Raw genomic sequence first — 14,154 nt, 5'->3', positions numbered from 1 at the left:
CCAGCGGCTCTGGGTTTGCTCGCGCTCTGTCGCGTCATCAGAACGCGCTCCCCAGCTGACAGCAGCAGGCTCAGTAAACTGACCTTCTCTGCGGCCTCGTCGTTCGTCCTGGAGTCAGACGAGGACCTTGAATGTTTTTTTCAGCAGCGGTATTTGATTTTCTGAGTTAGTTTTATTGCACCCAGCCAGCCATGCCCACAAAACTGGATGCTCCCTCACTGCAGGAGCTGAACGTGGATGAGGTGAGCAGTGTTTATTGTTTAGCTTGAAAGGAAATCATAGTAAGACAGAACATGCTAGCTAACAAGCTAACGTTACTAGCTAACGATAGCTGCTGTATTTTTCAAGATCTGCTCAGTAGTTTATAACTTTTGCCGCTGGTGTTACCTGCCTTCACATTGCGGAAGTTACTTAGTTACATAACCTAGATTGATAACGTAATAAATCCACTAGCGAATAATTCTAAATGCAACTGAAGCTGGTGAATTTCCCGGCATCTCTATGATATATACACCTTGGCAGCATTAAATAGCAGACATTGTTAACCATCATTAACGTTGTATCGCACTCTAAATAGTCTGCATTACCTCTTTAATTTACCCCATATGGCAACAGTAACTTTACAGTGGCTGTCCCTAAACAACCCTTTGGCCGGTTTATGTTATTTGCCACATTGAACTTGTCCTTGGAAGACCGTTGTTAGCTGGCAGCAGCTTGTGTTCCAACACTAATATGGGTTAATATATCAAGCATAAAATATGTGCATGTAAAAGTTTCTTGTAAATTCTGTAGTTTGATAAATTGTTTTAGAATTACAATGCAATGCAAACCTTTACTTCCCTTTTAGCAACTTCATGCTACTGTGCTATTTTTTTTTGTATTTGAAATATAACTGGTTGTCGTATTGCCAAGGACCTCATACATTGTTTTTATTTTCTTAAGAAAGTTTTGTAAAAAAATTTGTAAAACATTTCTGTCACTTCTGTGTTGAAAAGGAGTATTACAGATCAACACAGTCCAAGCACCTAGAAACAGCCTTGTAGTTGGAGATAATTTAAAGAGATGCTGGACTGAAAAATAAATGGTTATCCCCTAAGAAATGCCTCAGACCTCATCGCTACCTCTTATCACTAGGGCTGGGTTAAAATAATTGTTTCTCCAATTAAAATTGATCTTTGTTTTAGTGAACTGATATCGATTAACAAAGTTCCGAAGTCGATTTTTTTAATATATGCCTTTTCACCATGGATGTATAAGTAAAAGGTACTTTAAACAACCTTTTCGGGGGCCACTTCTTAATGTAAACATTAACCTGGTGCATTATAAAACATATTTGAGGGTTGCTTCTTGCTTGTACAATTTAGAGCAGAAGTACTCTAAGAAACTCTTTTATATCCATGCAAAGTTGATATTGTAACTGACATTTCTTTAACCTAATTGATATCTAATCGACAATTTAAATCAAATCGGAAATTTAATCCGATTGTGAATCGATTCGGGAAATCGTTGGTGATTTCCAGCCCTTTTTCAGGTTCTCCTTTTCCATAAACAACATGAAACCAAGGAGAGGGTTAACTTTTCCTGCTGAAGATTTCCCACCGTGGTCAGAAAGCACAGGGGAGACACTTTGTTTCTCTCACTATGCCTCTAGAGTGGGTACCCGCTCCGAAGCTAATCACTCTCACTCTCTCACTCGCTCTACCACACACTCCCCACACACACGCCGGCCCTGCTATTCTCCTAAAGAGATCGACGCACACACCAACGCACAAGTATAAACTTCAGGCCACTTACGTAGGTTACGGCAAAAGCTCTACATAGAGCCTCCGCGCAACAATAAATCAAGCTTTTACTGATTATGTCTCTGCACTGGATGAACATTAAATTGATCCACAATATTCGATCAAACACATACTTTAAACTCTTTTATGAGGTCACCAATATCAACAAGTGTCAGGATACACAAAATAAATCTCAAAAAATGTCTTAGTGCATCTACTATTTGGCAATGAATTATTATTTTACCCAGTCTCATTGTTTCCCATGTGCCTGTCCCTGTTTTTGTCCAGATCAATGTCTCCTCTGCGGTGCTGAAGGCTGCTGCCCACCATTATGGCTCCCAGTGTGACAAACCCAACAAGGAGTTCATGCTCTGCCGCTGGGAGGAGAAGGACCCCAGAAAGTGTCTAGAAGAAGGGAGGAAAGTCAACGAATGTGCACTCAACTTCTTCAGGTAACGCACACCCAGTTTTTTTTTTTTTTTTTTCCTTTCCTCAATCTTTCTGGCAACAAATACTCCTGGTACACAGAGACACAATGTCTGAAACAGTCGTTTAAGAAGGTTTACACTAGGGATGGGACGATTTGTCGACGTAATCGATTACATAAATGTGTGAACGCAAATAATTTGCGTCACGCGTAGAAATCTATAAATAACCGGCTGCCTCCAGCAACAGGGTAAGTATGGATTCCTCGCGAGTTCAACAACACATTGAGAAAAATGCTTGCACACGGTCTTCTAAAGTGTGGGAGTATTTTACTCTTAATGCCAACAACAACGTGGTAGTCTGTAGACTTTGTCAAATGCATCATTGCATGCATGCATCAAATGCAAATGCAAATTGCGCAACCAGGCCAGATTGTTTCAGATATCTCATGAGTCCTTTATAACGGCCCACGTATTAAAAAATTGTTGGGTTAAAACGGGCTCGGGCTCATAATTCCAGTTAGTGTGTTGGGCTGGGCTCGGACACAACGTGCACTGTAGACGTGTGTGATTATCAACAAAGTGACATGGAATGTGTTCCCAGTAGTAGCCCAACGGTACGTTAGTCCATTGATTCATTTTAATGCCCCGCTATGACTTAACATTAAGCACCATCAAACGCTGTCAGTCAGCAGTGTTATTTTTTTGGTTTACCATCATCATGAGTGACCCAATCGATTACAGACTGTTATATTAGACACTCTGCAACTTGCCTTATGTTGGCTTTATTTGATACATCTGATTTCATATGTTGCTAAAACTGCACTTTTTTTTTACTGTAAGATTAAAGGGAAAAGAGTTTGGATGTTAAACAAGAGCTTATTCATTATTTTACTTACTACTGTAAAAAAAAAAAGCAAATACAGGCTACTCTTTTTGCACTTGCAAAAACACTTGGTTTACTTTAAGTTTTTATTTTTGTATTCCTCCTGAAAGTGACTTTATTTTGCTGTTGGATTGATAGCCTACATCTGGCTTCAGGTTGCACTACAAATTCATTTTACTTGAACAGTGCAGTGTTAAACAATTTTAATAAATAGAGACTTGAATCTTATTGAAATTAGTTTTGTGTAAATTGTTAATTGAGCAATGGGAAAATAATCGCTAATTGAAAATAATCGCTAATTGAAAAATTAGTCGTTAGATTAGTCGACTAATCGAAAAAAAAATCACTAGATTAATTGTTTAAAAAATAATCGTTTGGGACAGCCCTAGTTTACACACTCAGTTAAAAAAACCGAGTTAATTCATCAGATGTGTAGGTAACAGTGGATAGATTAGAAACCTAGTGATTAGACATATTTAATGCAGTTTTGGAGATGAAGGCTGCCACAGTGGTGTCATCTGCAAAACCTGTGGTCAGCGAGTGATTGAAGATGTGGATGAACTTTGGAGCCAGCTGATGGGTACGGAGTTTGAGAGACCATTTTGAAACCTTTGTCAAAAGAGGTTTTGTGGTCGAGAGATTTTGCATTTCCTCCTTTGTGATGGACATGTCGGTAGAAAATGTGCTCTGAAGTTGCGAATAGTCAGACAGCTGTTCTTCCAGAGGTTACAGTTGTTAATTATACAGTTTCCTATTCCTGTTAATACGTTTTGCATTCCATTGGCTTTTGGCGGCAGCGAGATGAAGATGCCAGTCTTCCCTGGCCAAGTAGAATGGTTTGCGATTTAAAGTTAAGAGTAAGGGTAAAATGAAGGTGAAGGCCTTTTTCCACACACAAACACAACAATAACACCCTGCACAGTGGGTTAGGCTTTGAGTAGAACTAAAGGTTTCATATGATGGTTAAAGACATCTGCTTGCACTTTGTATGGTGAGTTAGTTAATGCTTCATGTCATGACAAAGCTGGATTTTTAAGAAAAGTCAAAAATACCCACAACAGTTTTTTTGGTAAGACCTTTAATAATTTCAACTTTTCTGGGACGATGCCAGTTTCATTGTGTAAGTGTTCTGTTTCATAGTACTAATCTTACAGCTGATCATCTGCACTATCTTGTTGAGTCAGTATTTATTCCTGCAAAGCTTTTTAATTTTATTATCTTCACAATTTTTTTTTATTTGTTTCAAGAATTTATTAATAATTGGTTTCCTTGCATTTTTGGCTATTGAATAAGAACCAATCAATAAGTAAAGTACAGAGTTTATTGTGTCTATAACACTGTCATTGGGGGCTATTTGGTGAAGTGGTCTGGGGTTTTTCACTCTGCTGTGTCTGTGTTTTAGTTTTAGACGTTGGAAGTGTGTGTGTGTGTGTGTGTGTGTGTGTGTGTGTGTGTGTGTGTGTGTGTGTGTTGCTTCTGGTTCTCAAAAAACACAAACAACTGACACTCTGACCCCAAAGATAAACTGAGAGTTACTGTGAAAGACCAATACCTGTAATTATTTTAATGAGGAAAGATTTGCCAAAAGCTGTAATTGCACCCAGGATCTGGTTTGATTCTTCGGTGCTTCTGGCAACTGCCAGACACCTTTTTTAGGAGCATTTCATTCACATCACCGGTTCAGAAAGTTCTTGTTATGGAAACCTGAGATGTTTTTTTTTAGATGTCCTAAACCTCAATTTAATGAAGGTTTTTGACGTGGTCGGATTGTGAATTTTGGATCTGAGCAGTTCAGGCGCGGATGATGAACTGTGAATTATTTAGAAATCTTTCCAATGCTTATTATATACAGGGTTTTATTTACAACATCTGTAAGGTGCTGCAAAAGCTTGAAAATGCACCTTGAAAATGCTTGACTTTGGAAAAGGTGTAGGAACACCGTATATCATTTTTATTAAATGTTACTTTTATCCCATCTCCTGAGTCACATTATCTCTTTAAACATATTATAATAAACGTTTTAAGGGTAAGAGTTCCAGCGCATGCATAGTAACTGAGTTTTCTGGACTGTTTTAATTTTATTCATGCATATTTGATTCAGTTTGACTCAATTCTCCATTTGCACTCTTTCTTGTAGACAAATCAAGGGAAACTGTGCCGAGTCCTTCACAGAGTACTGGACCTGTCTGGATTATTCCAACTTGTCGGAACTGCGCCATTGCCGTCAGAAGCAGCAAGCCTTCGACAGCTGCGTCCTTGATAAGCTGGGGTGGCAGAGACCCGAGCTGGGAGACCTGTCTAAGGTGAGACTTGGGAAGAATTGACTGCATTTACAATGTGAGCAGCTGGGTTGATGGGCTCTATTCTGGCAAATGATGTGCTGTGCAAGAGGCTCTGATTGCATCTACGTAGTGTCTCCATTCAGCTACAGTTTTGAGCAGCAAGGTTTTTCTTTTTATAAAATTGCCAGTTTTAGGGGCTTGTATAATGCCCTGCAAGCACTAATGAGGTAGCAGCAAAAGAACAAGACCAACAACTGATCCTGACTATAGAATTTTGGACATTTATTTCTGTAGTCTTTGAAAAGACACTTGGACAAACCTGGGAATCTGTGAATGGCTGTAATTAACCTTATGCCCATTTCATGGGTATAAAAAATGTCCAGGTTGACTCACTGGCCGAGTTTCTCTGGTTGCTCAGCTATATAGAACAAATGGAAAAGACTTGTTTGAGAGGATGGGAGTAAACGAAAAGTCTGCTTATTCTTCGATTATTGGATATTGGTCTCAGGTTTTACCAGACTTCAAGTAGTTGTAATTTTTACCGTCCAGTCGGATATTGGCACACTATACATGTACAATTCCCTAACATATAAGGAATTTGTGTTTCAAGTCAGTTGTATTGATCACAATTTCAAGAAGAATCAAGCCCCTAAAACTGAGCATGTCCACCAAAACGTCCTCGCAGGGCGCTGGTACTTCAACATGTTTTCACTCTGTATGTCTGACAAGTCATGGGGTGCATGTTCCTTTTCTTTCCTAGGTGACCAAAGTGGAGACCCAACGGGCCCTCCCTGAGAACCCCTACCATTCTAGACCACGTCCTGAGCCCAACCCAACCATCGAGGGAAAACTGGAGCCTTCCAAGTATGGCAGCAGGTTATTCTTCTGGAACTGGTGAGGCAGCTCCAGTCGGTCACCATCCAAAGCCATGGGCTCTGTCCAAAAACATCAAGACTACTTGTGACCATTGACACATCAATTATACTCCAAAAGGTTTAATGCAGACTGCACCTTTTTTTTTTTTAAATGTGTGAGGTCTGCGGGTTGGTTTTGGACAGGGCTCATGTCCTAACAGTCTCTTCATTGGCTGTACCTCCAGCTTCGTCAAACACTTTGATAAAGGCAGGACAAATGGATTGTGTGAACAAAGTCCATGAATCATACAGCTTTCCTGACCACTTCTGTAAATGTAATAAGTGAACAAATGCAACATGCTGTTATTGTTGCTGTCAAATAAAAAGATAAATTATAATTCTGGATTTGATTGTCTTTATTGATCTATTAAAGACTGAGTTGCCTTAAAACATTAAAAGGATTTCCTAACGTTAGAAAGATCAGCTATGTATAGGCTTTAAGTTGCCAGACACAGTTCCTTCAGTATCTGCAAAATAATTGTAGGCAACACCACCGTGTTTGCACATCTGTGTTTTGTCAGTGTGTATTTTCAGACTGATGGAGGGTGAGGTTGGAGGTCAAGATACAGGGTCATTACCTGCAGCCAGAGAGAGCTGCTTCTGCTTCCTCCTTTTCTCCCAGCTCACTTCCTGCCTCTGACCTGGACTGGAAGAAGACTACAGGAGTCATTTCGGAGATCCACAGTAAAAGTGTGTTATTGCTGCCGACACACGTGTGTACTCGTGACCTGAAATTGAAGGAGACGAGAAGCCAATTCGAAGACATGCTGACCTGTGGAACGTAGTGGACTGTGCCAATGCACATGCATGCACTCACGTACTACAGAGACTTTTGTCCAAGTATAAGTAACCATAAAAGCTCAGATTTTGAGTCAGCACACATATCAGCTGTTTTAAAAACAATACTAGTAGTCGTGATTTGATTTGCTCCACTACAAACGTCAGGCAGGTTGAGCCTTTAACCTATGTGCCATGCGGTTGATTTCTTTGGGGACCAGTAATAAAGCATGATTTGACTTTCACATACTCTAATAGCAGAGATGTGGCCCTAGGGTGTTTGCATATGATGTGAAAACGCCTTGTTTCAGTGCACAAAAACACAGGGACTTGACTTATCAATCATAGAGGGCGACAGCTTTCGGTTAACTGTCACTGTGATTTTATTCAGAAAATGTAAAAATACACATTTTTGTTGTTGCTTATTCTAGATGTAGCATTGATATAATTCATGTTGAATGTGTTTTCTGTACTGCATGTTTTCAACATTATCCCACAGACAGCATTTCAACTGTACATAGTCTCAGCCAATTGCTAAAATATCTATATTTCCAGTGTGTACAGTAGCTCTGTATATGTATGCAGGCATGAGGGTACATGTCTCCTTGTTTCTATAGTGTGTCACTGGCAGTGGTTGCAGAAATCCCCTCGCAAGGTGTGGTCTAGACCTGCGGCTTGCACAGGAAATGCCTCACAGACCCTCTTCTGACCTGGACAGCGGGACAAAGGGAGAAGGGAAAGGAGGTGTGGACAGAAGGAAACATGGAGGAGAAGGGGGCGAGGACAGACAGGAGGTGGCAAGTAAGAAAATATAGAAGTTGGGGAAGAAGAAGGTAGGTAGAAGAGGGATGAAAGGAGAGAAATTAAGGAAGAGTTAGAGGGAGGTAAGGAATTAAGGGAAACAAAGGCAGGGCTAGGAATAAGTGATATCCAAAAAGGGCAAGGTGGGAAATGACTTGAAAGCAGGCAGATAGCGTAGGGGCTCGGAGGTTGTTCATTGGTTGACGGTGAGGCCCCAGGGCTCGTGGCAGGCCTGTCTCCATGCGACTTGCAGGAAGCAGAGGGTCATCGTTTGACACGGCACCGCCACAGGAAACGGGCTCTGGCACAGGAAAGAAATACAATACAGCGCTTTCACAAAGCTACAGCCCGCCTGGGAGCCCGACGCGATAAAATACTCAAACAACCCGGCTTGTTCATAACACATGACTGTCAATATTCCCATTGTTCAGCGTGAGGTTCGACATAATAAAATAAATGTTTGAAGTGGTGATGAGCACCAGCAGTCGTAGCTGGTATAGATGTTTCATTTTTTTTTTCTCTTCCATAAATTCTCTGAAATCCTATCAAGAAAATTCCCATTTTCTGGAATACATTACTAATGCATTTCTTTAGTAACAGTAACACTACAGTGCACTTCCCAGTCCTGGAAACCTCTTAAGAACCACCAACATGTGGGTGCACTTGATTTGACAAACTCTAAAATGTAGGTGTGTTTGATTTGTTTATGTTGGTGCGCCTTCCTTGCCATGTCGCTCTGTGATCTTAAGACTGTAGACGTTGTTGAGTGCCGCTTTCATGTCTCCTCTCATCCCCTCGTACTGCGCAGGGTGGCTTTGAACTGCCATGCAGGTTGCTCTATGTATAAAACACAGCCACAAGCCACAAGTACCACCACTGCATCCACGGCCACCACTCATGGAGATTAATACGCAGAGACCTTCAAAAGGGTAACCGCACTCACACACATGCACATGTGCTCACTTATACATTGTTTTTAATCTTTGTGTTTTCTGAGAAATCCATGCAGGCACATTTACACGAGACAGAACATCTCAGCCGAGTAAGACCAGCACCGCCTAGTTTGTGAGGATGTGCAAATGAGATTTGCTGTGCCACTATCTGGTGTACCCGGGCGCTAAGCAATCTCACTATTTGCCAAAGTCAGAGATGTAGCGGATAATTAGAAAAGAAAGAAAATATATTGTATATAATAATTTTAAATATAATAATTTTGTGTTTATAAAGCTGTTTTGAGCTGAATTGCTAATGCTCTTTTAACTCAAACTGGACTTGAGCTATTTTGATAATGATAAAATAGACTCGATGGGAGAGGCCCAAGAATATTTATGGGATCCTTTAAATTTAGTTTTAAACCTGTAATAGCTGAGGAAGTGGAAATAAGCTGTGAACACAACACTGACTTATCACCATTTACATCAATATGGCAAACTTGTTAGTCAACAGTTTCCTATTTATATATCCAGCAGATACAGAGCCACTTTAGCATTCATTTGGAGTCGTGTTTCTGGCCACCCAATAAATGTAAATCCAGTATTCACATTGCTTTTAGCTCGTTTTTTGCTCTCCACTAACCCCTGAGAGAAATATCTGGCTCTTTGGCTGCTAAATGCTTAACTATGTTTACTAGCATGCTGCTTACTTCTGTCTGTCCGCCATTTAGCGCTGGGTAGGTGTTGTAAGTCTTCTTGTAGAGATTTTTCTCTGACAGCTGACAGCTGCCTGCTGCGGCTGCAAACAAGGTTGACAAAGCGCTGAGAGAGTGAACCAAAAGAGTAAAGTTGGGGCAGGAAAACCAAAACAATGAGCTGGAAGATGCTATAAAGCTCTGTAGAGCTGAGGTGAATTGCAGATTTGGGTCATAATTGTCTATGGGAATATGTCTATGGGACCCCTGTCATATTATACCTAGTCTATATCCATGACGTACCACTTCTGGGATTGCCCCGTTGCTGCCGGAAATTCCGCTAGATTTCACTCTTCACCTCTTTTATGAGGGCTATGGTTAACTGCTCCTCAGATCTCTGCAGGATACATCGAGACAGCTAGCTAGACTACATGTTGTAGTCCATCCCAGAATGCTGTGTGAACTAGCCAGAACCTCCTCCATGGCGCTGTGGAGGAAGGTCTGGCAATGTGAGACTACATCATACCTAGTCATTTGATCCATTGTTATTATAAAATATATAGATTGTAGCTGCTTTAAATAATTCTATATTAATTTATCTTTGTTGAAAATGGTTTGTCTTTATCAATAATCCTGCTTCACACTTAATACATATTCCCATAGCAATTGGGGAAAAGTGGTTGCTTAAATTTATCAAGCAGGAACACACACATACACATAGACCGTAGGTCCTCAAAGTCTTATATCTGTATGGTGACAGAGTGATGACCATGACTTGTGTTTTGCATTCCAGCCAGACACGCTTCACAACCGCTCTTTCATGCTGAAGTTTTGCCAAACGCCTCTCAATGCTGCGCTTAAGATAACATTTAGCAAATTTTAAGGTTTCACTCAAGGTGTTAGTTGGTCAAAGACAAGACAGAGCAGGAGTTCTCTCGCTTCACAGCACACTAATGAAGCTCAGTCACACACTCACGGACACGTGACACGCACATTACAGTAACCGTCGTGACAAATATCTTCCCACCATGTGTGATTAAATCTACAGGACACAGCTGGCATTTTTGTCTTTGAGAATTTACCGTTTAAGTTTGTTCTCATTGTAAGGCATGGAGTAGTATTTTAAATGACTCCATCAAGCCATTAAAAGAGGTTTTCTGAGGGCTCAACCACTACTGCCTATGCCATGTGTTTAAAAATAAAACTACAGCCATTTATTTTCACTGCGTGTTTATTCTATTATCTTAGCAAATGGACTAATGTGAAGTATGTGATGAAACGAGATGTCTAAATGACAGCTCATGCTGTTGTCACACAGCTTAACACTCAAGAAGTTGTGGTCTGGGAGCCTTACAGTACACTGTTTGTGTGTGTGTGTGTGTGTCCGCGCTCGTTTGTGTGTGTGTGTGCATGACTGTGTTTGTGTAGATGTGTTTGTTGTGGGTGTATGATAATTGTAAAGTGCTCCACGCAGCCTTAAGTGTTTGTGCATTTTTTTTACATGTGTGTATGAGTAACATTACTTATACAAAGCAGCTTCTGCACCGTGTGTGTGTGTGTGTGTGTGTGTGTGTGTGTGTGTGTGTGTGTGTGTGTGTGTGTGTGTGTGTGTGTGTGTGTGTGTGTGTGTGTGTGTGTGTGGTGCAGCTCCTTCTGGGCTGGCCTGTGTTTATCTTGGCCTGATCCCAGACCTTCATCACTTCTCTGCTGATAGCTCCATTCCTCCATCCCTCTGTCCCTCTGGCTATTTACAAGTCTACCGCAGACTGCCTTTCCCTGCGTGCCAACATCCAATCCTTTTTCTCTCCTCTCCTCTCCTCTCCTCATTTGCTTTATCTCAGACTGTTTCAGGGCTTTTGCAAAAAAACAAAAACTTTTCTGTCAGCAAAATAGGTTGAACCCAGCCAAATTGGAATGTATATGCACATCCACCCCTTTACTCATGCTTTCCTTTGATTTATGTACACATACAGTATGTGCATTTGTCTTGTTCTTCTCTTTGTAGAGGCAAAGAGGTAAGAAAGTAGGTATCATATATCATTCTTTAGTGTGGACTTGTGAACAATAAATGATATGCTACAACACAGTTCCCATAATTAGATGATTGTGTTTTATATATTGTATTAGTGTTACTCTGTTAGCTTCCATCAAATCAAGTAAAAAGGCTAAGAATTTTGCTCTAATAGTTTTTATACTATCTACTAAAATGAGTGACAGCTAAAAGCATGGCTATAGGCCCTTTTTGCAGCAGACATTTTGACTTGTTATAGAAGGAAAAGCACAGGTGTTACCAATGACATTAACGATGGCTCTGCTCTATTCAAGTGTCCCAGTAAGCAATAACAGTGTGACAGTAAGGCAGCATGTACAATGTTCATTTATTTTATTAACACATCATTTTGACTTTGAAAAAGTTTAACATGAATCCTTTCAATGCAATGGCTCAATAATTCAATATTCAAGCCGTATCGCTATGCAAGGCCCGCCTAAAATTGTCTAATTTACTAAGTCATGACTTGAAATTTGAAACCTTTTGCTTTTAAGTCTTGAATCAAATCAATTTTGGCAGCCAAGTCTCAAGTGAGTCAAGTATCACTACAGACAAATCTCAACTCGCAGGTCCACAGCTCTGCTGAGGACTGGGCAGTCACTTTACTCTTGTTAAACCTTATCTTTTTGACAGTACCACAGCATCAAAGGGACTTTTACTGAAGGATATATCCATTCCATATAGTATATAGTATGCACACTCACAGTGCACAGACCAGCTGACACACACACACACACACACACACACACACACACACACACACACACACACACACACACACACACACACACACCGAACTCCAGCCAGCAGTTATAATCCTGCTAGTAGCCAGAGTTGACTTATTCCCATGCACTGGAAAGCTGATGTCGCTCTAATGCTGTTGTGCTTGTGGTTTCTGCAAGGTATACTGAAGCATTCCTCCGCCGTGCGCTCATCTAAACAAAGCTAGTTAAAAAGGACGCACAGAGGCTCGGGCTACACAGTTGTGGCGGGTCTCCTCTGGGTGGCTCCTATCTGACAGAGGGCTCAGAGAGTCTTGGGTTTCCTACGCATGTCAAGGTAAGTTAGCTGTTCCCAGCGTCGGGCTACTCTGAGGCCCTGGTGGGCTATCACTCACAACGGGCCCTCCCGTCTCTCTCTCTTTCCCTCCCTCCACGCCCTCCTCCCACCCACAACTACACTGACGCACAGGCTGTCTTCTGGCTGTCGTTGCAGGTTTACATGTCAGGCTTTGCCCTTTATCCTGTGTCTCTCAGACCTTACATCCCCTCTGTCTTGCTCTTTTCTTTCCACTCAGATCATAGTGTGTCACAGTATGGCCCTCACTTGTCATCTTTAATTTTTCTCTCAACCCTATCATGCATTAAAAGCAAACTCTTATGTTCCCTAAATGTCTGCAGTCCACAATAAGCCACAGGGAGAGCTACATTTCTTTGTCGTAGGTGTTGAGGCCATATTGAATCATGTTTTATTTTTTTCCCCTAAAGGCTGCAGCCCAAGCACATCTTTTCAGAGACAGATAATGTATTTTGAATATATTTTATTTTTAAGTTGAATTTAAAGGAAGCCAAGGCCAGGCAGAAATAAAGGAAACACCACCTTTTCTCACTTCTCAGTCTTCTTTGTCTTGTTTGGGTCACTGTGAGGTAGTGCGAAAGAGACAGTCCAGTCCTCCCATCTCACACGTCCACGCCTCAACACATAAATAATCACCCCACTTCCAGGTTTACCGAGCCTGTTAGCGTCCTGCACTACACAAGCAGAGCTACAACACTGTTACTTAATTGTGAATGCAGGCAGTTTGTGAGTCAAAACTAAAATAACTTTTTGCAAAAGAAAAATAAACTGACAGGGATTTTTCCTGAGAGGAAACCTTTAGTTTACTATATGACATGTTTCTTAATAGTGCTAAAGTGTTCAGTGTTCTTTAAATAAACAATGTGGAATTTTGCATAGTGGGGCATGAAAGAATGCAGGAGTCTTGCTGCCCCTCTCACACATGTCAGCAATTTGGCTGCCTTGTGTATTTTGGATGTTGAAAAAAAAAAAGGAACATTTCAAAGTAAGCGAAAGAAGGAAAGTCTTATCCGCCTGGCAGCTGCGCTCCGGACCAAATTGCTTTCAGCTGATGCGCTGCAACTCAAACTTGCTTGGGTAATGTCAAGTGATGCATTGCAATACTGAGAAAACAACACAGACAAAAAATAAATAAAAAAGGAAAAGAAATGCTGGAAAGTTCCAGTGCTTATTCAGGCAAAGCCTACAAACCCCCCATCAAGCAGACATGCTCAGGAACATATTTATTTTTTTATTTTTTTTATTTGCAGTTTTTATTTTTTTAATTTTAATGTTCATTTAGTCGTGTTGAGAGTCAAACATTAGAGATGTTGCATCGATGTAAACAGCACATTTGTGTTTGACATTTTATGCATTAAAGTGAATTACAAAGTGACATATCATTGTAAGGAACGAGATGAGTAATATTTTCTTTGTCAATAATACAAAAATATATTAGCATAGGATGACACAGGAAGAAAGGAATTGAGTTAATAAGATAAGGTTTTAGTAATAAGAGCAAATATAAAAAGGATTAAAAATAAGGTGATGTAGA

The 14,154-nt window shown here is 40.6% G+C and overlaps 1 protein-coding gene across 1 annotated transcript; it reads left to right on the top strand.

The window, feature by feature from the left end:
• Nucleotides 1–44: 44 nt before the first annotated feature.
• Nucleotides 45–6,626, top strand: ndufa8 (NADH:ubiquinone oxidoreductase subunit A8). The gene is made up of 4 exons (XM_078272021.1): nt 45–242; nt 2,070–2,233; nt 5,230–5,395; nt 6,135–6,626. The coding sequence occupies exons 1-4, from the start codon at nt 192–194 to the stop codon at nt 6,270–6,272; spliced, it is 519 nt and encodes a 172-aa protein (XP_078128147.1). The 5' UTR covers nt 45–191; the 3' UTR covers nt 6,273–6,626.
• The last annotated feature ends 7,528 nt before the right edge of the window (nt 6,627–14,154 follow it).

Source organism: Sander vitreus, chromosome 16 (genome assembly GCF_031162955.1).
Source record: "Sander vitreus isolate 19-12246 chromosome 16, sanVit1, whole genome shotgun sequence".
Taxonomy (NCBI): Eukaryota; Metazoa; Chordata; class Actinopteri; order Perciformes; family Percidae; genus Sander; species Sander vitreus.
Note: the sequence above shows the minus strand (reverse complement) of the source record. Positions and strands in the feature narration are given on the sequence as shown.